The 25,991-nt window shown below is 43.9% G+C and overlaps 1 protein-coding gene across 4 annotated transcripts in view; it reads left to right on the top strand.

Moving 5' to 3' along the window:
- Positions 1-25,991, top strand: part of Erc2 (ELKS/RAB6-interacting/CAST family member 2) — an 875,988-nt gene that overhangs the window by 663,384 nt on the left and 186,613 nt on the right. For all 4 annotated transcript variants that reach the window (XM_050158253.1, XM_050158252.1, XM_050158254.1 and 1 more), the window contains exon 14: positions 8,906-9,053. In XM_050158253.1, the coding sequence (XP_050014210.1) occupies positions 8,906-9,053 (148 nt within the window). The remainder of the gene's footprint in view (positions 1-8,905; positions 9,054-25,991) is intronic.

Below are 25,991 nucleotides of genomic sequence, written 5' to 3'. Positions count from 1 at the left end.
TTGTGTCCAGTGAGTGACCTCCTTCTAAAGTAAAGATAATAAAAGCAGAAAAACCAGTTAGCTGAAGTCTCTTACCTTTAACTGATCCCTCAGCAGCCAATCTGGTATCAATAAATTGGCAATTGATAAGTGGTCTTTTGAATCTTTATGTTCATGAAAAGAAGAAATGTTGGCAGAAATGAAATTAGAATTCAAAGTCGATCTGTCCTGTGTCAATGTCCTTTTCTTTTTTAAAAAAAACTGAGTACTGTTTGTCACTTTTTAATAATATAGATGTTAGACTTGAAGCTACTTGGGTGGAACACGGGTGTAAAGAAAAGAAAATGACAGTATTTATGGCAATGGCCATGAGATGGCAGACCTAAAATCCAGACTTCTCAAAGTAACAGACACAGCATGAGCGATTATATCTTTGACGAAGATGCCTCAATAGCATCTACTTTCCCAGGGAAAGGTTATCCTAAATTATTGGCCAATTCATTGTGTGCACAGCAAGAGGGAGGGCTTTCAGTTAGTAGACATCTCTTGCAGCCTCTTTTCTAGCAGGTATTATGTCTTCGTCTTCTTAGTCCTCCTTGCAGCCTTGCCTGGCCACACCATCGTTCATAAGACATACAGATGTGATGCATTGTTTCCTTCCCCATGTTTACATCTGGAACTTGCCAATAAAAAAAAAAAAACAAATGAGCAAGTACCCTGTGGGCTAACCCTTGAAATTGGTGACTTATTCTCTGGCCATTGCTGAGTACCAACCAAACAGTTAAAACCATTGAACAAGTCACTGATCACCATAGACAACAGATTTCTTTTAGGTAGACATTAAGCAAAATTTGTCAACAGGGAAGTCCAGACATATGATTTCTCACTGCCGGTCATCAGTAACCCCTCAGGTCTCTGGTGTTTGGTTTCACACAGAATGGTCTTACTGGAAGTAAATGGCAACAGAGAATCCTTCTCATTCCAGAAGACAAATGATGTTAAGGATCAAGTCTTGACATCTAATCATATCCATGCGGTAGATGATGGAAGTCCATTCCTCTCACCCTCCCTGCCTTCCACTTTTCCACATTTCCACATTTACCAGTTATTATAAAAATTTTTTTAAATAATTCATTTGTATTTTATGGAGATTGGTGTTTCGCCTGCAGGCATGTCTTGTGATGGGTCTCAGATCCCCTGGAACTGGAGTTATAGACAGTTGCGAGCTGCCATGTGGGTGCTGGGAATTGAACCCAGGTCCTCTGGACTCTGTGCTCTTAACCACTTATCCATCTCTCCAGCCTTCCGTAAACTGTTTTTAATGGGAGGATTTTGTTGCTGTTTTGCAGTTGTTTGACACTGGTTTGACTGTGTACTTGACCTTGGCTTTCAAAGAGTTACCTTTCAGAACACATTCCCATTTCCCCACCCCGATGCTGCATGGACTCACAGCTTCCCCACTCACGTGTGGCCTTTTGACTGGAGAGAGACTGAACGGTTGGTAACCAAGTCATGCCTGGCTATCTGGGATGCCACTTTTCTGTGGTACACAGACCCTTTCCCACACTCAAAATCTGCTTTTTCCTTTAAGTTTGTTTGTGAAACAGATGTCAGCTCATGAAAGTCAAATGTTCAGTTAACAGAAACCAATTTTAGGAGTTTCTTTGAAACCCTGTCTTGAAAGTAAGAGACTCATTACATGTTTAAATATATTTAATGCAAAGGGGGTCCTGGTATACACCATTCAAAACTTTCAAATCTCTAAATTTGATGGTGTTGGTGTTCTGTAATAGTAATTGCTAGCATATATCGCGTGATCTAGTTAGAAACCGAACAAACGTCTTTGTGTGCATTATCACATTTAATTTTTATAGTTATTGTTCTTAGTTCATTTACAAAGAAATCTAAGTTTCAGAGACATTAAATGATTGCCCAGTTAGCTAAACAGTAAGCAATGTTAACATGCAACTCCAGGAATGTTTGATGGCAAAGCTTAGACACTAAAGAATAGTACCTTCTCGAAATTAACCCAGTGATACTTTATTTATGTGGGTAAGCCTTTTCTTAAGAAACTAAGGTACTCCCGTCCCTGCCTTCAGCCCTGCCCTCCCTGCCCCAGTTTCTTGCTTTGGCATCTAGCACACAGTAATCAGCCATACCTCAGTGCTAAGACTTGGGTAACTAGACAACAGTCCCTTCCCACCCTACCCCACCCCCCGTCTTCTTCCACACATTGCCTCTTTATCAACTTCACCAAAGGGATAGAAATTGTCTGGGTTTCGGGTGGGGCTAGCAGCTTTTGCTGACATTCCACTTCCTCTGGCCTTAAACCTTGTTCATGTGGGGAAATCAATTGTTATATTCACAGCACTTGCCCTTCCTTAAGGTTACACATGCTAGCGTTTGCCATCTCAGTACCACAGGTGTCTCCGTGTGAGAGCTAGGTTGACCAGCTACCCCGTTAGGTCACGTATTAAACTAGAATTCTGGTGGAAGCTGCTGCGTTGAGCAAAGGACTTTCCCAAGACTCTGCGTCCTCTGAGATAGGAAATCCCAGTCGGGTTCTATGAAGTTTCAAAGACAGCATCCTTGGTAATTGGAATTAGCTTTTTTTTTTTTAAGGTCAGGTATAGGTGAGTGACAGAGTCCAGTCTGCCAGAGCCTTGCTTTATGTATCTGCTCTGTTCTTGGTCTGTGATGAGACCCAAATACATCTCACCTTGAGGATCCCACCTTGAGTGAGCTACGTCACTTTTTTGCGAAAGCTCTAATACTGGTTCTACGCATCCTTGTGTCGGTAGGCAGGGTGGATGTTAATCGGCACGAAAGACTGCTTCTATCTTCAGCTGCCATTTGAAAAGACACCTTTGCATCAGAAGCAGACGAGCAGCCCTTCCCAGGAGTGATCACAGCTAACCTCCTCCCAAGCACTCACCCAGGGCTGAGAGAGAGAGACTGTTTTGAGCAAGATCTTTCGTCACCGGCTGTCTTAAGTCACCTCCTACTGAACTTACGGTTGAAGATTCAGGGTCATAAGGGAAAGAAAACAACAATTAACTGGGTAAAGTTGATTGAGCGGATTTTTTCCCCCGCAGTCTGATTGGAGCATGACTGCCTGAGGCTGAGCACCATACATAATGTAGGCCCACCCTCGTATGTCATTATCCAAATGTTTCTTCATGGAATGTAGGGTTTTTTCCAAGCATCTGCTTTTGTAATTGAATGTGTTCCTAAAGATGGGTCGGCTAACTAAAACAAGAGCCCCCAAGAAAAAAAAAGTGTTCACCGCTCCTGCGCTGGTCCAATTTATAACAGCCCCTAATTGGCTTGCTTCACTTGAAACTCTTAAAATTAATTTTGGTTCCCCTCTCCAAGCTCAAATCATCATCAGCAGAATGACAGCAGCAGGGAGTGAAACAGAAATGTTTATCATGCACCCTTTTAAATTGACGGTAATAAGTGTCATAGCTGGGTATTACTGTCAGCCGATCCCGAAGCTCTCCTTGTGAGGGTTAGTCACGGGCGACACACAAAGGAAGCATTTATCGTGGCAGAAGGTAGCCTTCAGCCCTCTTTTGTGCTAGCCCCTGGAGGATGTTTTTCGGGGTGGCTAAAACCATTTTTTTTCTGGTGTTTTATTAGCTGTGTCTTGACTACCTCCTACAAAGTGAATGACAGTTGAGGGTTATTAAGTGTGTTCCCGTGCGTATTTTTATCCATTGTTAACCCCTGCTAAATGCATGAGGGGGGGGCGCAGAACTCCTCCTCTTTCCCTTCCATTGTTGCCCATATTTGTTAAAGAAGTTATTCTCCTTGACATTTGTTTAGGCTGCACTTTGATAAAACGCTGTCTATGCTCCACTCTCTCAGCTTGGCACACAGCAGACCCCAGCGATTTATTTCTCTTTGCATTATCTTATCTTCTTTGCTAGCATATTTGGGCTTCCTTTTCATATTTTAAGCTATATTTTGGTACCCAGACAGATTACCTCAGTAACTGTATCCTAGCGTCGAGCAGTGTTCTAAGGATAATATTGCAAGCTTCCAGTCCTTTCTTAACCGCACTAAACGACTAAGGATGCATTTATATGTAATTCTTATGTTGTCCGTGAATACGAGAAAAGGGTAGCATGAGTGATGGAAGTGATTTAAAGGTCTAGCAGCACTTCTGGCTGGTGACACAGAATCGATTTCTGAAGCGGGGTAAGCCCAGTGTTGGGGGCAGGAGGCAATGTGTTTATTGGAAAGTGAAGGATTTCTCTTTGTGTCTCTGGCGCGCCTTTTGTCACTTGTGCATCTTCTAAGCTGACATGTTTTAACATGGTGCTTCATAACTGCGAATATTTTTATAAGTTTTCAGGTGGCCGAAGCAGAGTTCTCCTCATGGAGAAGCACAGAAATAGTTCACACAAACCTCCCACTCTGCTCTCTCAAGCAGGTCTTCACGCTTCAGTGAAGTTCTTGAGCGTGGGTGCTCTGTGGCCGTGTATTGGCAAGGGGGTGCCCAGGAACTGTAAAAGTATAGATGGATGATGTAAGGATGGCAAAATAAAGCTCATCTTTACTAAATGATGTTCACTGTCACTGTGAAAAAGAATACTTTTAAAGTAAATATGATGAAAATCTGTAACTGCACAGAATTTAGCTCATAATGATTTAAAAATACTACAGGTAGTAGAACAGTTTTATGAATTTTTTCCCCCTAGTCATTTTGTGAAGCCAGTTGAATAAAACACAGTGCAATGACTCTTCCAACATAGAGCCTTAGCCTGGCCTAGATTGCGGCACGAATGCAGACAGAGGCAAATCTCAAGCTTTGCAAATGTCCTGATGGATGATGTCATCATGCTTTTGTATCTTCATGCATTTTTATTACCTTATGATAGTTGCCGTTTTAAATAATGCAATTATTTACTATAAATCTCAATATTTTAAGGGAAACCATTAATTTCTAGCCAATATTTCAGTGAGGAGGTCAAAATGTATATGATCTTCATTAAATACATTTTACTTCAAATTCAATAATTGTATTACACAAACATATATAAGACAGTTTGGTCAACCAAAATAAAAAAAATATGAAGAACCAAATAGATTATTTTGAGTATTAATGTTGGTGAATGGCCTTGAAAGTACTTGTTCCAGAATTGCTTTGTGAGTTGTTTTTGTTGATAGTATCTATAAAAAATTAGAAACTAATTTGTATTTTTAAGCACTAAAGTGAGAATTAAAAATTGATTTATTGGGACAAATTATGTGGCTCAGTTGATAGAGAGCTTATCAAGGCTACCAGTTCAATTCCTGGCCATAGTCATAATGATATCAATATCATTATATCTGTGATTCATCATAATTCATCATAATATTATTGTATTCATAGTGATTTTATTATTGTTATTGGGCTTTTAATAGTGTCATAAAAGAAAAAGTATTAAACACTTAAGAGTCTAAATTTTAGGCTTCTGGGGTAAGAGGAAGCTTTAAATGCTGTCTTTGGGTTCTGGTAGCGTCTAAAAGTGGCTGGTCAAGCTGTGCACCATCCAACTTTGGAAGAGGAGAGTGGGCAAAGGGGGCAAAGGAGACACAGAAAGCCTTGTTAGGAGATTCTCAACATTTCTTAAGTGGGAGTCGACCTGGATGGTCCCAGGCTTGCACGCGTGAAAACTGTGTGCCCTCAAGGCTGAGGATGACAGACAGGACATCATTCCTCCTATGAAAATGTTTAAATCTACAAAGCTCTGGAAGCTTGTACCCGATGTTTCTTGGTGAGTTCCAGGATTTCCTTAGAGTCCTCTGTATTTACGCTGATGATGTCTTTGCGGGAGGAAGGATAACGTAGAAAGGAGTAAGCAGAAAACTAGTCAAGGGAACTCCATGCCTCTCACACTCACCATTCAGGATCCTGGTGGATGCTATACAGCATCTCAGGAGATATGGAGAGTTTGCGGCACCTCTAGTGGCGTGTAGCAGGCTCCCCATGTCTAACGTGAGTGCAAGAGACGAGTAGAGACACCTGTGCCAGAGATGAAACATTTTATTGCTTCAGGGATCAGCATTAGTGTGTTTGCATCTATTCCACTTTTTAGCCGGTCCCATAGAGATCAGATGAACATCTTCACGCAGTTATGTGTATAACAGGAGAGCAACTCTGAGCTTAGGGAGCTGGAAGAGGCAATGGCATGCCTGCCCAGTGCTCTTGCTTTTGTAATAATAGGCAGTGGCATACCTGCCCAGTGCTCATCACTATGATACGGTACAGTAAACCTATCTTGCCCTTTGACCCAGAAAGAGGCCGCCTGTGTCTGTGAAGGCTCATTGCTGTGCACATATCCTGGAAAGATGATTTTACCAGAAAAGAAGGTAATACCTTCACTTCTAAAATGTATGAAATCATAAGACTCCTAATGAATGGTTTCCCAGCAACCTTAAATGTTTTCACACCACTAATTTTATCAGCATTTTCAGTGGCTTCATATAGCCATAAAGAAATAATCATAGGGATTTGCAAGCTTCCATCTTTTAAGTAACATTCATGGAAAAAAAATATTTTTGACGCCAGTTTAGGGTGGAGTCAAACACTACAGGAACCCATGTGTTGTACCTGGGCCTGGTAGAAAGAATGAATGACTAACGTTCAGTCGGTTAGGAGGTTTAAATGAAGTATATCTGCTTTCCTCCCTGTATGTAAAAATTTGGCTCAGCCATTCAAAAACTTAAAATAAAAGTATTTTCAGTTCTCAGTCACCACTTTTTTTTTTCTTTTTCGAGACAGGGTTTCTCTGTGGCTTTGGAGCCTGTCCTGGAACTAGCTCTGTAGACCAAGCTGGTCTCGAACTCACAGAGATCCACCTGCCTCTGCCTCCCGAGTGCTGGGATTAAAGGCATGCGCCACCACCGCCCGGCCTCAGTCACCACTTTTAACAATGTATTTGTGAAGAGTCCATGGGTAGGTAATACAACTGGAATGTAAACCTGTGCATATGGCCTGTCCCCACTGCGAAGTCCACGCAGACTCTTTGGCACAGCATTTTTGAGAGATGTGTACATCTGTAGAGTGGTGAGCAGGTTCACCATCTTAACATGTAATCTGGTGAAGCCTGGTCAAAGCAGGTCTGCCATATCAACACGTTATCCAGTGAAAGCTGGTAAAAGCAGTTCTGCCATCTCAACATTTTATCCGGTGAAGATGGGCAAAAGCAGGTTTGCCATCTCCACACGTTAGCTGGTGAAGCCGGATAAAAGCAGGTCTTCCATCTCAACACGTTATCCCGTGAAGCCAGTATTGATGCTACTACAAGTATTCCGAGTTATAACCAGTTTTTATTTGAAAAGTGGAGCTATTTCCTGATGTGCTCCACTCACGCACCCATCAGCTTGAGCCTCTGGCAGAAGCTCTTATTACCAGGCATTAGTGGAGGCCAGAAAGACCCATGCATGTCCCTGTCATGAAAAAGAGCGGGGAGGGGGGCCACCACAGGGGTCAGAGATTCAAATAATGACTACGTTGTCCAAATATCTAGAAGAGGGCAATTCTGATGATAGGGTTAAGAAATGCAACCCAGAAGCATGTCTTAGTTTAAAAACCAGGCTTTAGTCTTGGACTTAAGTGCATGAAAAGTTCCCAGTATCGAGGCTTTATTGGAGCTATGAGGTCTTCTGAAACATATAGAATGTTTCAGAAGTGACCCAGGGGGTAGGGGAAGAGAAGGAAACATACATGAAACACACCCCAATAAAGCCATCTGCTTGTCAAAGGTTGTCCCAGACGATCCCACATTGCAGTTTGAAACAGTACATCTTGAAAAGTAGACTAAAGATTGGAGGAAACAGCTGGAGACTTCTAAGTAGGCCGTGGTCATAAGTAGATTTATTTATTATTTGTGCGTGTACAGGCACACGTTTGTGCATGCATCCTTTTTTGTGTATGATGATGTGGGAGGGTGTAGTATGTATGCACAGTGGGCATGTGAAAGTTAGAGAACAGCTTGGTGGAGCTAGGTTGCAGGAAGCTGAACTCTGGTTGCTTTATCAGTGACCCAAGTACCTTTAACTGCTGAACCATTTTGCTGTCCCTAGATTTCTTATTTTTGAAGAGAAAAAAAGAAGGCCAATGATGCTTTCAAAGTTTGTAAAATAAAATAAAATAAAATGAACATATCTATTAGTAGAATCAATGTTTGAGCACTGAGAATAAATGAGGTCTCAAGTTCATAGGCATCACAAGTAGTAAGCATGAGCTATCCTGTCAAGTGGTGAAGGGTACCATGGAAAACAGTATGATATGACAGAATCCAAGCAGGGACTCAGGGTGACAGGTGGGGCAGCTGTGAAAGCTGCTAACTGAACAGACTTCTCTGCAGAAGACACATTTGGACCGGAATCTCGAGGCAGAGGAGCTGCGTGACACAGGCAAGGCCTCCAAAATGAAAACAAGGGTCACACTCACTGAGTCAATTGAAAATGGAAAAGAGACCCTTGGGAAGATCTCTACCTGGCATCAGAAACAAAGAGTCATATGAAAAACATCTCACATGATAGTGAATTTGCTGCCTACTTTTTTGGGGTTGCCTTGGAGACAGAGTTTTACTTGGAGGATGGATGGATGGATGGATGGGTTGATGGATGGATACAATTTTGTTAGGACACTTATCGTGACCCCTCCCATTTCTCATTTGTCACTGTATCTCTGAAGCCTTAGAAAGAACTCTTATGTCAGATGACACAATGAGCCAATCTTAGTGATTCTGACCCAGCTACTTTGTCCACCTGAGAGCCAAGTGTAGCTCATCTTACGCACTGTGTATAATTCTTTCCCGCAGAGGTCAGAGTCTGTGGCTCAGTTGAATTACAAATGCCAATTATTTGAAGACTTTTATTGTTATTTTTCATTTTGCAAAAAGAATCACAATCATCTTTATCTTACCAGACAGGAAGCACTTCTTGCGGCCATTAGTGAAAAAGATGCAAACATTGCCTTGCTGGAATTGTCTGCCTCCAAAAAGAAAAAGACCCAGGAAGAAGTCATGGCTCTGAAGCGAGAGAAAGACCGGCTGGTGCATCAGTTAAAGCAGCAGGTGGGGCGTCCTGCACGCAAGGTGTGTCTTGCTGGGTCTGGGGCCTCGGTGCTTTCCCTGGGTTTTGCTATTCTTCATTCTCCCATGCCCATTCTGCAGCTCAAGCAGCTACAACCAGGTAGGAGCAGAACGGCCTGCACTGTTGCTAGAACACCACGTTACCGCTTCTCTGTTGATGTGCATGTGGCTGGGCTTGTGTGGCCTGCATCTGGCATCGCTTTTCTTTCTTTTGTATTCGCATCATCCTCCAGAAGTAGCTCTCAGCTCTCTCCCTTTCAGTAGCTTCCTACTTCTAGTTCAACCCGAGAAATGCCTAGTTAAACTCTGGGCACTATCTTTCACTTCGGTCTTGCTCACTTTCCGGGCTCTGTGACGAACCTGCTCATCTAATTCAAGAGGTTCCTTCCCTCTCTACTTCCAGCTTGTGTTCTCCAGCTGTTTCCTCCAGGATCTTTCGGTGAAGGAGCATCTCCCAACTCTAGTCCCCCTAGACGAGGCTTAGAGACCTGCCTGCCATGATCCATTCTAATTTAAAGTCACCTTTTGGGCCCCTTTATCCTTTATTTCCTTCTTACAGCCATTTTGTTCGTCTTAGAGAAATGGAAGGAGGGAGAATCCTAACTTTTACCCAAAGCTCTTTGCTTGAGGGAGGGCTCTCCGGAAGGAGCTTGAGAAGAAATAATTGTACCTGAAGTAACTGGGAAGCCATCTCTGAAATATGTAGATGATCTTTCTTCACCGTGTGTAACTTGGCAAAGGACCAAGGTGTAGTTCAGTGGTGGGGAATTTGACTAGCCCTGTGTTCTCTCCCCACCATAGGCTGGAGGTGGAGAAATCACTTCTATATATGATGAGGACTTGGATAGAGCAGTGGTTAAGCATATCCATTCAGATTCTTACTTTACCAAGCCTACTCAGCTCAAGGGTGTATGGCCGCCACATTTCAACTAGAACCCATGGGACTCTCTGAATGGCACATGGTCACTATGTAGAATGTCTCCATGGATTTGGGACCCTGGGACTGACTCTTTACCTGCTAAGATGAACTCTACTGAACATAGTACCTGGAATAAGCCTCCTTACCCTGCAAAATGCCATCTCTTTCCCTCACTGGGAAGGAAAAGGCATCCTTTGGCAGTGAGCTAGAGTCCATTGCCCATAGGACTGCCTTGCTGAAAGACAGAGAGAGAACCCTGCCATGCCTGGGCAACCTACTCCTTGCAGAGGGAGGGTCTTAGTTGCTGCCAGACATTGGGGTCATTCCACAGAGTGGCATGCCTCGCTAGCATTGTTCCCGGGGCTCGGGGACTGCTTACAACTGACCTCTGTTTGGGGCTGTGCATCTTCTTCATTGGGTTCTCCAACCACCTGGCCTTAGTAAGTCAAGATGAGCCTCTTTCTTTGCTTTCCCCTAATATTTTTCCTGAGCACCTAGCACCCTCCCCTCCTGCACCTAACCATTGTAGCTTTCTCCCACAGGTTTATAGGCCTAGGAAACAGCCCCCGTGCTCAAACATACCGTGCAATTGTGATGCTGGCTACAGCCCAGATTTTACGGCCAAGTACCACGGCTCCAGCTACGATGCACACATGAGCCAAAGGTCTCAGGTCAGTCAGCTGCTAAGGAGACACACCCCACTGTGGAGGGGGGGAATACAGAAGAACTACTTTTATCTTGATTGTCACCTCTTGTGCAGATTTCTAGGATTTGGTGGCCATAAAGGCTGGGACCACACAGAAGACAATATCATTTTGTGATCTGTAGTATCATTTTATTGGTTTTATTTTTCCCAGCGGTTCCAAACGTGGTGGCCACCCTTCAGAGTCAAATAGCTTGGTCAGGCTGCCAAGCAGGGGTGGGGGCAGGAGCGGTACAGCCAATCACAGGGGATTGCTTTTCCTTTCCAGCTCTTAGGTACATTTTTCTCCATATCACTTGTACCTTTCTCAGTTCTTTGTTTATTTTTTTAATTAAGCTGCTTTTTTTTCTCTCTTTTTCAGCATCATAACTGCTTTCACAAATGCCAGTAAGAACTGAGGGAAACCACATAAAGCCTTTATTCTTGAGGCAGGTTCAGCTTGGGGGTCATAGGACTCTTGGAAATCCTAACTGTGTGAGTTAGGCTTCCTCCTAGAGTGAGGCAAAGTTGGAAGGGTTTTCATGGTGAAAGGAAGAGCAAAGAAGGAAGTCAGATTCCCTGGTGACACGCTCAGCTTTGAAATCCTTCCTCCTACCCCACCTACCACACGGTGAAAAAAGTCCCATATTTGGGTATCTTCATTGCAAGTGATTATGACTCTACAAATGATCGTTCATTTACTTGAAATGTCAGTTCTTTCTCCCTTTTATTGTGTTTGCTGTGGTATGGGCTATGTGTTCACAGCCCCTCAGGGATTTATTTTCACTTACCATCATAGCAGCTTTGCACATATGGGGCAGAATTTTCTCCTTTTTAAGGGGACACAACTAAGGTTCAAGGGTGTAGAATTATTATCCAAAGACCCACAGCTGGTAGTATGCCTTGGGCTTTAGGACTATGTACCATCCCCAAAACACACACCCCATCACATGTGGAAAGAAATCCTGAGGGACAACTAACAGGATATTTCCAGAAACTGTGAAGTTCCAGTACTTTATAAGTCATTGCTTAAATGCCTAGGGAAGACTTCCACCAGTGCCAGCCTGGAGTTCTTAGGCCTCGGTACTGGATTGCCTTAGAAGTTAGTCTTAGTTGTGGGTTCCTATCATGGGCTGGGATTGAGCCTAAGGTCTTTGCATGCACTCACTCATCAAACTCCAATGAACTGGGGGCTTGGCGCTCTCAGAGAGAGGAAGACAGTGTCCAGAGAGGCTAAGCTCTTTGCTTAGGCCACGCAGTCTTCAGTGGTTTTTACCGAAGACGTTCATGGTTGAACTGCTTTCTTTGAATCTGTTATCTAGACTGATTGTTATCTCTCTGAATGATTTCAGATATCTCCCTGATCTTCATTTTCTTCCTTTGTGTATCAGGCTAATAAACTGATCCGGAGACTTGAGTAGTTTAGAGTGCCTTGCACATGCCTGGCACATAACGAGTGTTCTATTTACGTATGTGGCCTCTTTCTTCTGCTATTGCTACTGCTGCACGACTTCTAATTACCAGTACCGCCAGTCCTCGGTGACAGTTTAATTTTTTATTCCTTGCCACTGTAGTGCACCCCGCTTAGAGTTGCTACTCGCATGGAACAAACTGAGGAAGTACGGTGGAGAGCAGACGGGGGCTAGCACCTAGTCTTCCCAGTGCCCTCCCCCTAACGCGCAAGCGCTGAAAGAGCATGGGGTAGACATGTCAAGACCCCTAGACCCCAATCTCAGCTCAGTCTGATGAGTCCCATGCTACTCATTAAATTTCCTTGGTTTATGGGCTCAGCCTGTGGAGATAGATACTGACCAGGAAAAGTGAGCCTTAGATAGCTCTTGTTTTCTCCTCTTAGGTGACTGGGGAGAACATACGTCTCTCAGGGGCAAGGAAAATGGAAGTTAAGGAAGGTTGTGGGGTCAGCAGCTTTTGTGTCTGAACAGGCAGTGAGGCTTTCTGGTTCATGAGAGAAACCATGTTATACAAACTGCCATTTTAGTCAGTGTATCTTGTACCAAGGAAGTCTCTCCACTGTTCAGTCCTGGGTGACTGGACAGAGTGGTTCATTTAGCCATCCCCACAGTCACTGAACCATGCTAAGCACAAACTGGACATTCAAAGATCATTTCTTGTGGGAATGCATGATTGCTAGATTCTAAGTACCATACCAACTACTACTACTACTACTACTACTACACACGCGCACACACACACACATATATACACACATGCGCACACACGCACACATGCACACTGTTGTCTTTTTTTTCTTATCAGCACTCAACCAGCTTATGTTCTTTATGCCACGATCTCTGCTAGGAGCTGGGGGTTCATCTGTTTCCCTACCATGATGAGAAAGGCATACATCAGTCCAAGAGGCCAGGTGACTTAACCACCATCATAGTGCCCTGCAGTGCAGACCTGGGCTCCAAGGCTGGTAGAGTGCTACGCCTTAGCTCCTGCTAGGCTGAACACTGTGGTATGGTTGACCTTCTTTAGCTCCCATGGGTATTAGGATAAAGACAACTAGACCCAGTAGGCTCCTTACCTTGAATGAACCATTGGTCCCATATTTCACAGGTATCAGTCAATTCCAGTATTTCAGATCATAAAGAAGAGAAAGGCTTGGTTTCTTGGTGAGACCAAGTTCCCTATATGTATTTGACTTGTACTTGGGGGCAGGGAATTAAAACTAAAGTAAATAAGAAAAGCTTCTTCAGGAAGGAGAACCTTGAGCAAAGGTGAAACAGAAGAGGGAGAGGGAGTCTTGCAGGTCTCTGGCATAGTAATAGTCCATGAAATGGACAACCTGTGTAAAACCCTTACATAGGATTCAGTTCAGGAAGCAGTAGGCAAGCCAGTGGAGGACAGCTACCAGAGCAGGAGAGAGCAGCAGATGGAAGTGAGGAAGAATGGGATGTAGTGGGACACAGCAAGATATGTGTGTGGGGTGAAGTGAGCTCTGCATGACTCTGGTATAGTGTCTGCTAAAAGAGACCTTCTCTGGGCTAGACATTCTCAACAATCAAGAAGTAGAATAAACACAGCCCAAGAGCAGAACCTGGTCCCTCCAACACATACATCTCAGCAAACAGTGATGCAGCTTCCCAAGGTCCTCAGGAGTTGGCTTGCATATTTAGAAGCATTGCCACTTCCAGTGAAGCTACAGTAAAGACTCACACCAGTCTGTCACATGTCCTGAGATTTTCAGTTTGTCCTAGAGCAAAGCATTTTGTCAGAATGTTCCCCTCACTTACTGAGCCTCAGCACTAAGCCTGCTGGCAGACTGCTGAACCTTCCTCTGGTGCTGTGGTCTAAGCCTAGAAGTATAGCTGGCAGCTGGGCCATTCTTGGCATCAATGAGCAGAACAGAATCTTCTCTAAAAATCAGTCTCATTTTGCTCTCATTACCCTCCAGCCTTGACTACTGAAACCCTTGCTTGCTTCTCCTTGTTATAGGGATAAAGGCTGAGACCAGTGTACACCTTACACATGCCATTCCATTGGCCAAGAATACTTTCCCCTCTTTTCTTCACTTGCTCTTTCATTCCCTCTCACTTCTTCAGGAAAGCCTTCTGGAGTCTTTCCAACTGGGTCACAGCCTCCATTTTACCCCTTTACCCTGTTTACATGTCGATTTCTTAGCACTTGTAACAGATGAATTTTTGCCTTACTACTTTATGATCTCCAATCAAGAAGGTGACCTTGTGACCTTTTTGTTCACCATATCTCCTGGCCCAGCACAACTGCAGGCTTATAGCATACTTTTAGCAAGCACTTGTTCAGTGCATGAATGGATGAGAAATGGGGCATTGGTAGTATCGCATTCCCTTTGGTCAATACTTCACCTCTTAAGTCTCACTTGAGGGTCCTAGACTCTCCTGAAGGTGGTAGAGAGGTCAAAAGGGTACTTCCCCTTTTCTGCTGCATCATAAGGCACTTGCTGGGGCCTTGTCCCATGCCCAAAGCATTTGAAAGGGTGGTTAATTTGAGCCCTTCATCCAAATCTCTTAACCTTGTTCTCCTTTGAATCCCTTCCAGCGTCCTGGGTCTTTCTTGAGTAAAATGTCACTCAGCTCCCAGATGTAGCAGAGGATTCTCATTAGACAGGGACCCCTCCATTCCAACGCTGGCAACTCCTGAGAGTCTCATAAATCAACTCGCTGAGAAATACCTTAACTCCTCTTAAACAGCTGTCAGGAAAGCCAGAGGTGATATGAAGTGAGTTCAGAAATTCCAGCTATGCCTGCCAATGAAGGAAGCCTATGATACTCCTTGAGTGTTGACACTGAGTTTCTAGAAGTGAGGGAGCCCTGCAGATTAGCCTTCTGTTTCCCATTGCAGTTTTAAAAAGAAGAGAAAAGATGAGACATAGTGTGGTAGAGGAGGCACTGAGTCAATCTAATTCATTTTCTTCGCATTGCTGCTCCTTCACAAGCATACACCTCTAATGGTATACCCCACCTCTTAAAAAACAATCTGGCTTCCAGATTTGTGCAGTTTGGGGAGTGGCTCTCAACTGGGAATGAGTTAAGTTTTGTTGTTGTTTTTTTTTTCTTCCTCTAGGGAGTTCTTAAAAATTATCGAAAATTACTATCTTTTGGTCTTTGGTGTCTTGCATCTAGCCCCAGCCCCCAACCCCTTTCCTTTGCCCTTGAAAAAAAAGAAGGGCTGACTTCAAAATAATTAATTCTGAAACCATTGGATTTGCCTGCTGCTAAAGGGTTTTTGAAGAAAGCTTAAATCTAAATCTTACCCCCTAAGCCTTATTCCCAAATGCTTCCCTGTTGCTGAAGCACTGATAGGCACATCCTTGATGAAAATGCCTTTTTAAATGAGGGCCAGACACCATTGTTTAGGGAAAATTAGAACCAGCTTATTTCTCAGAACCAGTTAGAATACTTCTGAGATCAGATAGATTGTGCTTGGATTCTGTTTTCCTTTCCTTCCAGATCTGGGCATCGCTCTGAGCCATCAGGAAATAAGCAGGTCAGTTGGGAGCAGGAAGGCGTTAAAGGAGAAGACAGGCCCACTGATTCAGTTTTCCCAGAGTGGCAGGGAGGGCCTGTGTCTTGGTAAACATTTGGTCGGTCATGCCAGGTTATCACAGGATACTCTGTTAGGGCACAATCTCCCCTGCCTCCCTTGGGTTGTCTAAAAGTCAGGAATGTCCCAAGGATTAGCTAAAGAGATATGGCCATTCATGGCAGAAGAGAGAGGCCACCCTGGAAAGTGACCAGGAGAGAGCTTCTTGAGGCTGGGATCCTAGTCACAACTGAATATTAACCTGACTTGAGCATGTTGAGGTGAAAGCCAAATGCAACCCATTGATCAGCCAGCTCTGTCCCCTCCCATTGAGAGTCGGGAATTCTATTGTTCACTTTTGTTTCTCTTGCATTGTATGTAGATGACTATTATAGTGCGTGGGGTAAGCACAATTAAACAGCAATGAGGAGCTCCATGTAGCAGGGTTCCCATAGCCTCTTGTTGTGCTTGGATGAGCTCCAACAAAGCTTGATTTGATCCCAGCATTGTAATGCATCACAGACCTACACCAGATTGAATTGCCACAATGCAAATGCATTGGTTGTTCCAGCCGACTCTCACTGGGTTAAGTTGTCCCTTTTCTCCTGATAGGATGTAGCCACATCTCCATCTTTGACTTCAGTGCATTGGGCTGAAGAATGCTACAGGGAACCCCCTTCAAACATGCTCAGATCCCTTCTCCAAGGTCAAAGGCTGGATGTTTCCAAGAAGTCAAAACCCAGTGTTACGAAAAATGTTTTTGTTGTTGTTGTTGTTAATATCCTATATTTGGACAGGATTCTGGTTTGCTATCTCAGCCTGCATAATTTCCTTCTCCTACGCTAATGCCTCAACCCCAACACTCAAGGAATTTATTTGTCCCACCACCAGTGCAGCCCAGAGTATGTTCAAAGACTGAGGAGGCCAACTATTTTCTGTTATCTGTGTGTTCCTCCAGACCTTCTTAGAACAACATCCTCTTAGACCATGAAAGGGATGCTGGTGGACCACCTGTGAGTCTGGTCAGAAAGTCATATGAACAGGTTAGCCCCTGTTTCTAGGCTTTGGTGGAGAACCTCTGGCATATGTCGGCACTCTAACCTAGGAGACAATAACTTCATCCTTGAGCACTGATTGTACAGTTATGGTTTCTACCACCACTAAAGCCGCTCATGAAAGAGACAGGGAAAATTTCTGTTGCTTGGGGTAGATGGGAGGTTTTCTGTTTGTTTGTTTGTTTCTTTGTTGTTGTTGTTGTTTAGTATTTCCTTGCCCACAAGATCAAAGAATGCTTCTTGTAGAAATTGCTGAGGTGTCTGATGAGAAGCCTGTCTTTTGTGACAAATCCCTGTCTAATTTGGGTGCTTCCTATTATATGTCAAGGTTCCTAGAATAGGTATTTCTAGTTGTTAGTGTTTGGTTATGAGGGGGCCCACTTTTAAAAGGTTCTTGTGTTGAAGGCTTTGGGGGGGAAGTAGAGACTAGAATTTATTTGAAGAAAGCAGGTCACTTGGACTTACCCTTAGAAGACATACCTTTTCTCTGATATTCCACTTGCATCCTGGCACCTGTAAGGGGAGTAACTGTGCTCTCCTTGACCCTTTGCCATCTATGCTACTTCACACAAGGGCAAACAGTACAGCCCGCAGATAGGCACTGAAACAATGAGCCATGCTAATTTTTCATCCTTTAAAACCTTTTCTCTCTGGTGTATGTCACAGCGACAAAGAATAGCATTATGCTTTTAGCTTATGTTTGGTTTTCTTCAGTAGAACAACTTGAAGAAAGTAGCTTTACCATTACGTTCTCCTGTTTATGGAAAAGCATGGAGCTAGAAGGCAAAATCTGTAATATGGACACTTGTGGGAGGGAGTCTGAACCGAAAAGATTATGAGTTCTGGGGCAGCCCAAGCCATATGTTTCAAAAGCAAAATAAAAATGAAATTTTAATGAGGAGGCGAATATAAGATGTATGTAGGGACTGGGTCTGAGCAGCTTGCCAACTTCCGTGATCTGAAGCTCCCAAAGAGTACCTCTATGTTGGCAGAACACACCAGAATAGTAGGCTTAGGGAACCAAACAAAACTGTGTGCAGATGCCAAGAAGATCTCTCTCATGCTGCACTGCTCTCTCTCTCTCTCTCTCTCTCTCTCTCTCTCTCTCTCTCTCTCTCTCTCGTTTCCTCCCTCTCCCCTCCCTCTCTTCCTTCTTCCTTCCCTCCCTCTCTCTCTCTTATTCAAATTGCACATCTGTGCTCTATTTTTAAACATTTATTCTTTAAGTGATAACGCATGTTTTACCAAGCCTCTTATTGGATTAGACATGTTTGAAATCCCCTCAACTTTAACCTCTTCATTACCGCCTCCAACAAATGCAGGTCGACCAACAGAGCAGCGTGCAGATAAGATGTCTCCACATCAGCACACAGCATCATAAGGGACAAGTGAACCATCAGGTTTTCTGGGTTTGTCAAGGTGCTGATGCTGTAAGGAGAAAGAATTCAATTGACACATTGTGTTGATGTATGGATCTTAGGGTGACGTTGTTTAAAGGCTTATGTGGTGCAATCTTCTTCATCATTACTTTAATGTGCACATTTTAGGCTGGAGTAATTGGTTTGGAACTCAACTTGGTACAGAATTCTCCAGGAACCTTGAAAGCCAAGTACTAATAATCCTACCTAGAGATGCAGAGACAAAGAACTGGGACTGTGTGGTGCCAGTTCTAGGAAAGGGTAGAAGCAGAACCCAGGTAGGTCTCAAACCAAACGTCTTTCATACTCTGCACAGGAGATGATGCAAAAGAAAGAATGGAGAGAGAGACAGAGACAGAGACAGAGACAGAGACAGAGACAAGAAGCATAGAAAGATTCCTTCCGTGACTCCGAGCACTCATTCGCACTCATCTGGATCCAGCATGATCCCAGGCTTCCCTGTGCTGGCTTTAGGGGGTGCCCTGTCTCTTCCTGTGTCACCAGATCTTGACACCAGGGATCCCGTCGGGAGTGCTGGCTTCCCTAAGATGTTGGTACCTGCCTGCTCATGGCTGCAGGGTTTTGATCTCAAGGTAATTGCTTAGAAGATTTTCTCCTCAGTAGTTTTCCAACTTCTTTCTCATCATTTGACATATTTAAAAAACCGGTTTCTCCTGGTCCTGATGTCCCCATCCCTGTCTCTCTCCCCCGTTCCTTCTCTGCACCCCTCCCTACTCCTCATAATTAAAAGTCCTTTCGGGCTGTCTTCACCTTATCATTTCAAATGAATGAGGAAAAATCCCAGCTTCCCGACCTTGTATTTTCCTGATGCTGAACTTCAGAATGGATAAAAAGCCCTTTGCTTTGGCTTTGCTCTTCACCCCCTCAGTAACCGTGTCCAAGCCACACCATGTTGCCCTGGATCTGCACTGTCCTGGGCTTGCGCAGGGTTGCAGGCAGGCACCAGGCAGAAAACTGCGCACAGGCGTAAATCACATCTTCTTCTTGCTTATTTGACTCCATCTTAAGATGCTGACTGTGTTGCTGTTGTTGATTCTGCAATAAGCTAGACAGCAAATGTAAAGGGTTCAGACTCTCTTGTGTTCGATGTTTTTTACTGATTTGTCCACAATTCAGTTGTATAGCAATTCCTACATGAACTTTTCCATGGTAGAAAGCATGTCAATATTTTGGTGTAGAAATAATATATCCTCATTAAAAAAAGAAACTTCAAAATAAATCTAAAGAAAAATTTGGTACCATTCATAATCCTACCACTCAGAAGTAACTGTCATTAAGATCTACAGTTTCCTACATTCCATTGTGTAGATATTGGTCTGTAGACGAGACACACAGAAGAATGCAGGTTTCGCTATCTCTCCATACATTCACATTGTGTGTTTCCTGAGTCCCCTTGAAAGCTATCAAAAGCAGATTAATTTTATCATTCCCCTGTTCTTGGGGGTTTTGATTTGTTCCTAGTTTGTGCTCTTATAATCACACTGTAATGAACATTTAAATATGTAGCCCTTTTTATTATTTCCCTGAACCCCAAAGTGGAGTCACTGAAGTTGGGGTTGCTTATTGAAGATTTTAGAGAATTGAGTATAGCTCTCTTCTGTAAATACATCTCTCATTTGCTAATGCTAATGCTTAGGCAACTGGCAACTTCTTACTTGCCAGACTCTATTCTAAATACATGCCACTAACCACTGTGGGAAGGCTGCTGCTAGGCTCTTCCCGTGGCCAGGGAACTGAGAGAACCAAAACAGAGGGAGGGTTTGGGGGGGGGGGGAGAAAGCAAGTGTTAATTGAGCATGTACTATGTTCCTGGTGCTGCTCTGGACTCTGAGGATGTTCCTGTGAGCAAAACAGACAAAAGCCCTCACCCGAGGGAGTTTATCCCCTAATGGCTGAGACAAAGAAGAGGCAAATATAAACATCTAACAAGAGTCATGCAGTAATGGCTAGTTCAGTGGGAAAACCTAACGCTGATGTTTTCTGAAGAACGTCAGGATGGGGATCCCTGAGAAAGACACATTGAAGGAAGACTACTTAAAATAAAGGGATTGTGGTGGGGAGCACTCATGTGGAGCACTCAATGAATACACCTGGCCAGAAGGCTTGAGTCCATTCTTTAGTCTGCTCCCCAAGTGCAGTTACCGAATTGACAAGGTGGGGGAGCCAGAACCCTACAACACCACTGTTTAAATGAGATTTATTTATTTATTTTTTAGTGCATACAACAGCCCAAGCTCCGCAGTCTTATCTTGACCATTATATGGTCATGGTCGTTAGGAAATGCCTGCTGAGCACAGCCCACCAAGTCTGCATCTTAGTGCTCCCTGACACAGTCTGGTAATGGAACCGTGTGCAAGGGTTACAAGTTCAGATCTCAGGGAACACTATCATCCCAGAAAACATGAGACTTTGCAAGAATGGCACCTCAGAAGGCCAAATACAGGACTGTGCTTATGTGTTGTCCAGAAACCTCCAATTAGCTGCTCGTCCTGTGGCTGCCTTACTTCCTCTTTCTCTTGGGCAAGCCCACCTAGAATTACAAACACAGCCTGTGGCCCAACCATCAACTCTGCCTTCTGCAGGCTGGAGTAAGAGAGAGGTTTTGAGATCACAAGGTCAGGCCATTTCTATTGTCAGGCTTTCTGGGTTTGGGGTTTGTGACTGGCTTTCTAAGTTTCAATGACAAAGATGGCTCACCTCACCAGGAAGGTCCCGGCAGGTATGGAAGGTTCAGGATCTAAAAGTAGAACTGAGAAGTGTGGTTCTGGCCCAACTCTGTTCGCAGCACCCTGGGAAACTTGGGTAGTGCATTTGACGTGTCTCTCAAGGACTCAGTGCCGATCTGTACGGCAAAGAGGATGAGCTCACCAACCTCCCAGGTCCTCAGAGCTTTGGTGGTGCCGAGATTGATCCATCACAGGCACACTCACAGTACGTGGTACACAGGTTAGTGCAGTGCTGACCTTCATAGAGCTTACAATCAAGGAAGAAGGATGTATTGTTCCACAGCCAGTGCTTCTTAGATGAGCAATATGCCAGGCACAATGGTGTCCTTTGGTTTATTTTCTTGCAGCCCACACAGAAGGTTGAAGACGTCAGGTTATGATCGCCGTGCCCAGTTTGCAGATAGTGAAATCAGTCAGAGTGCTGCTGAGCTGGCTCAACCGCTCCACACAGGAGGACTCCACTCTCCACATCCTTCCGTTCCTCCCAGGGTTCAGCTGCTCCTTCTTCACAGGCAGTCTTTGAGGAGTCAGTGAGAGTAGGGAGGGAGGACTCAAAGCTTACTCCTTTAGCAAGTGTAATCTGGACTCGTCTCCTCTTGCTGATTGGATGAGAATGAACAAGTCAACTTGCCTTTCTGTAAAATGGGTTTATTGTTTGCTACCTGACCCACAGAGATGTGTTATTTAAAACATTCTGTGCGTGACCCGATTTTAAAAGCCATGCGAGTTCTACAACGGTGTGGGAATGTGCAGATGGGGCCTGCCGTGGGTTTCCATGCAGTGTCATAGTAATGATGATTCCAAACAATCTCTTTTGACAGTCTCTCAACACAGGCCAAAGTCCACTTGACCTGTTCTCTGACCAAGGAGGAATTTGAGCATGAGCATTCATAAGCAGATCCCCTTCCTCTGCTTTTCAGGGTGCCAGAATTCCCCTCTTCTGCTTTTCGGTATATCAAAATTATCAAATTACCATAAATGAAGCAGAAAGAATACACATGGTTTCTTTGTTTTGTTTTGTTTTGGGGGGCGGGGTGAGATAGGGTTTCTAGGTGAAACAGTCCTGGAACTTGCTTTGTAGACCAGACTGGCCTCAAACTCACAGAGATCCACCTGCCTCTGCCTCCTGGGTGCTGGGATTAAAGGCGCCACCGCTGCCACCTCACACATGGTTTTTTAAAAAAAATAGATGAATATGGAGTGTTTCCCTTTGGGAAAGGAATGTCCATCTCTCCCATCCCTGATCATGCGTGTCCAGGCAACAGGAGGCCTGTTGGGCCAAGGGTTTCTGAGGCTTTCAGAGCTGAGATTTGGCTCTCAGGAAAAGCCTGCGCGTTCCTGGGCTTTCTAATGATGCAACCCTTGGTGAGGCAAGGGAGTAACCAGTTGATATTTCGGAGAGTGAAGCAGTGTCTCTAAGGGGTTATTTTTTATGAAGCTGGGACACTGAAGTGTTGCTGATTTATCTTAATAGCAGATACAATGAGCGAATGTCCCAGTTGCCTCTTTGTGCTTTTGGCAAGTCTAGATAGAAGTGGAGTGGAGCAGACCCAGCCAGAGCTGCTAGCCCAAGGTTTAGGAGTCCTAATCTTCCCAGCTCCAAAGATGTGCTTTTAAGATCGCTTCTGGAGTCATCCAAGCTGCAGGTGGACACTTTGTCTTGGCCAAGGACACGCAGGTTACATTATCAAGCTTTCTGCTTTCAGACAGTTTGCTTCGACTTGCAAGGAAATGACCAGGCTTAACACTGTGGCAGTGAGTTCCTTAAGATTACTTACCAGTTCTGGCTCGTGGGTGCTGTTGCTGTGTAAAGAAACTTTCCTTTGTCACACGAGGCGCCTCCAGTTTGTCATACACATGATAAGGGTTCTCAGAGGACGCAGCACAGCAACTGCTGTGTCAGAACTGGAATCAGACCATGCTGCACCCAGGGCCTTAGAATTTGGAATATATATTATGTCAAAGCCACGTTCAGTGCTATAACATTTGCTAAACCATATCAGATATGGATAAGTTCTCATGGCTTAATTTGGCATATTGAATCCATTCTTCAGATTCTCTTTGGGGATGGAAAAGGAAATACACAACTCCACTGTAATTTTTCTTTTGTTTCTTCAGAATGGGACATAATTTTTTATTGTTAACTGGTGGAAAGAGATGAATCACAGCCAACTATGGCTCGCCCCCACAGGAGAAAAGTATCAGACTATAGCTGAGAACATATTCTTTGAAACGAACCAGAATATCTGAGTTTTGTAATTTCTTCCCACTTAGAAAAAAAGCCCAAACCATGCTATTGAGAAAATATTAATGTTCTGACCAAGACCAAAAGAGTGAAGGAAGCAGAAAGCTAAGGCTTCTCTGAGGAAAATACTAGAATGCTGTGTGATGAACCCTACACAGCAACTTCATGGCAACTTCACTGAGGACAGAGGAAGTCCGCCAGGGGAAGACAGAGTAGCCTACTAACGTTGGTCTTTCCTTCTTCCAAGGAGAGGGCAAGAAGTTGGCTGTGAGCATCCCGCACTCATGAACCAGGTCTGCTCAGACACCACCTCAGGCAGATCCTGTCATTTTGCTCCCGCTGCTGCTATTGAATCTAGAAAATATGCTTGGAAATAGGTTCTCCTCTTTTGGCCAGGACAGTTGCATGCTGAAAGCCACTGCCGAGTGTTTGAAATTGCTTGGGTCAGAAGCAATTATCCCTCCCCTCTTCTTTGATCTCACAGGGTTTGGTGGTCAGTCACTCCTCATACACTGGAGTCTCTAGAGGGTGATGGCTCTGTCTGGCTTTTGAGGTGACTGAATCACTCGGTATTACGGATGAAAAAATATTTAAATGGGCTTGTTGTAGTCATGATTACAATTTACACTTTGCTTCAGCAGAACTGCTTTGAAGACTTTTATGAGTTAAGGATCTTCTGGGGCAAATCCACAAGGAGAAAGCAGGTACTTTTTAAACCCTTCGGTGCTTGCTGGAAGAGTAGTCATATATGGTCTTTTAGCTGTACCTTCCCGTCAGCCTCTCCCAAAAACAGAACCTTAAATTGTCCTATCTCCATATAAAAATGGGATTTAACAAAGACAGGAACAGTCCCTGTGTACTGTGTACAGAGCCAAATGACTTTTGAAGGGTCCCTGGAACCCAGATAAGAATAAAAACCACAACCTCTGTTCCCCTCTCTGCATGACCTGCTCATAGATTTGTGGATGATGGCTCTCACCTAGAGATATCTGAAATAGAGTCTTGGTTCAAATTTGTATTTTTCTTCATTCATTATGATTCATTTATATTTAAGTTCAACAAAGACAAAGGACAAAAGAACTTCATTTTTGTCAAATATAACATTGTCTTCGAATTTTAGTGGAATGTTAGGATGTCAGATCTGCATCCTGGTGAAATAAAAAGAATTCTAATTCCTGAACAAACCATGCGTTAATTCAGGGCAGAGTCAGGCCATGCTCATGCCTGTTTTCAGACCCAAAGTTTTTAATCAGTAAGAGAGGCAACGGGAAGAGAAAGTACAAGAACTTGAAAGGAAGCAGAGAGACATACTCAGCGCAGTGGCTTTGAACTTCACCTCTTCCCGGGTTCAAGGTGGTGCCTCATATATACATAGATTAAAAAATAGTCACAATCAGAAATGAATCAAAGATCCATTCACCCTGGTAGGTTACATGGCTAACAATGTGGCTTAGTGTTAGCCATTGGCTAGGGACTTCTGACCCCTCTTCTAGATTTCTTAGCTCACTGGACACTCCTATTTACCAGAATTTTCTTAATAGAGTACATCTTGAGCCCAGCTCTGATGGAGTTGAAGAGTTTGGTTTTGTAGAGAGGGGCTTGTTCCAGACCAGAGAAGCCCTAGGGAAGGGCCGATTCTGTATATCCTTGTAATTAGAGACAGACTATTCTTGGGAGAGTTTCTGTGGAGGAAGCTGGGAGGAGATAGATAGTTTAGGGAGACGTTGGCCCTGCCCAGCACACTGAGCCATTTCTAGCCGATGCAGAAGACAATAGGAAATCATTGTGCTCTCCTAAGCTAGAGTGTGATATGAAAGCTGTCAACACAAAGCAAGCTTGGAACCAGAATTTTCAATTAATGATAAAATGTCTCCTGGGATGAGATAGAAAGATCATCTCAGCTCAAGAGAGCCTGTCGAACCCTAGGCACCTCCCATGCTCTCATCGTGTGTAGACTTTATACAAGTCAGTTGGGTATGGCTTGGCTCTTTTGTTTAAGGCGTCTCCACCCAGTCACCCCAAGAAAAAAATATAACCTCCTTTAGTTATACAGTTATAAGATGCGGGCATCTGAAGGAGTTTTCTCTGTAGCACAAATGTCAAATAAAGTGTCCCATAAAGGTTCAAAATTGGAGAGAACCTTGGTCCATTAACCTTAAAATGCCAGAGAACTAAAGACCTAGTTTATTAACATTTTCCGACTCCTGTCTGCTCCTGAATAGTCATTATGGAACATTATTCTTTAATGTGACTTTTTCCCCCAAAGCCAGTAAAGAGCGGACCCCAATGTGCCACTTGATTTTGTATGTTTTTCTTTGTTGTTGTTGTGTAGTATAATATCCCCGGGCACATGCTGCTTCTGAGCTTTAATTACACTTTTAACCCAGCCCTTTATGTCTGGGTCCTTAATGCCCAAGCTCCTATATAATTACCAAGTTGACTGTGTGGGAATGAGACAAATATTTCTTGCATGACTTTACCCTATACATTACTATACTGCTGTACTCAGGCCGCTTCCTCAGCTTGGAGCTGTACGCTCAACTTGAAAAGACCCAACCAAAGAGACTCCTATCTCTGGCTCACAGTGCTAAGTTCAGATGGACAGTGACTTGATCCAGCTGAGGTCCCCGGAGCTCTTGGGGAGGATTTGAGTTTGGCACTGGAGCCTTGGTCCAGAGCCTGACAGGGTCTTGGGAACTTTTATTCCCTTTCTATCCAGCTGTGTGTGTGTGTGTGTGTGTGTGTGTGTGTGTGTGTGTGTATCTCCAGTCATGCCTCTTCTTACAGCTGTGAAGTAGGAATTCCTTAGTATTTGAAAGGGGCCAGGTT

The sequence above is a fragment of the Alexandromys fortis genome, unplaced genomic scaffold, assembly GCF_014885135.2.
Source record: "Alexandromys fortis isolate MF-2015 unplaced genomic scaffold, M_Fortis_MF-2015_v1.1 scaffold_106, whole genome shotgun sequence".
NCBI lineage: Eukaryota > Metazoa > Chordata > Mammalia > Rodentia > Cricetidae > Alexandromys > Alexandromys fortis.
Note: the sequence above shows the minus strand (reverse complement) of the source record. Positions and strands in the feature narration are given on the sequence as shown.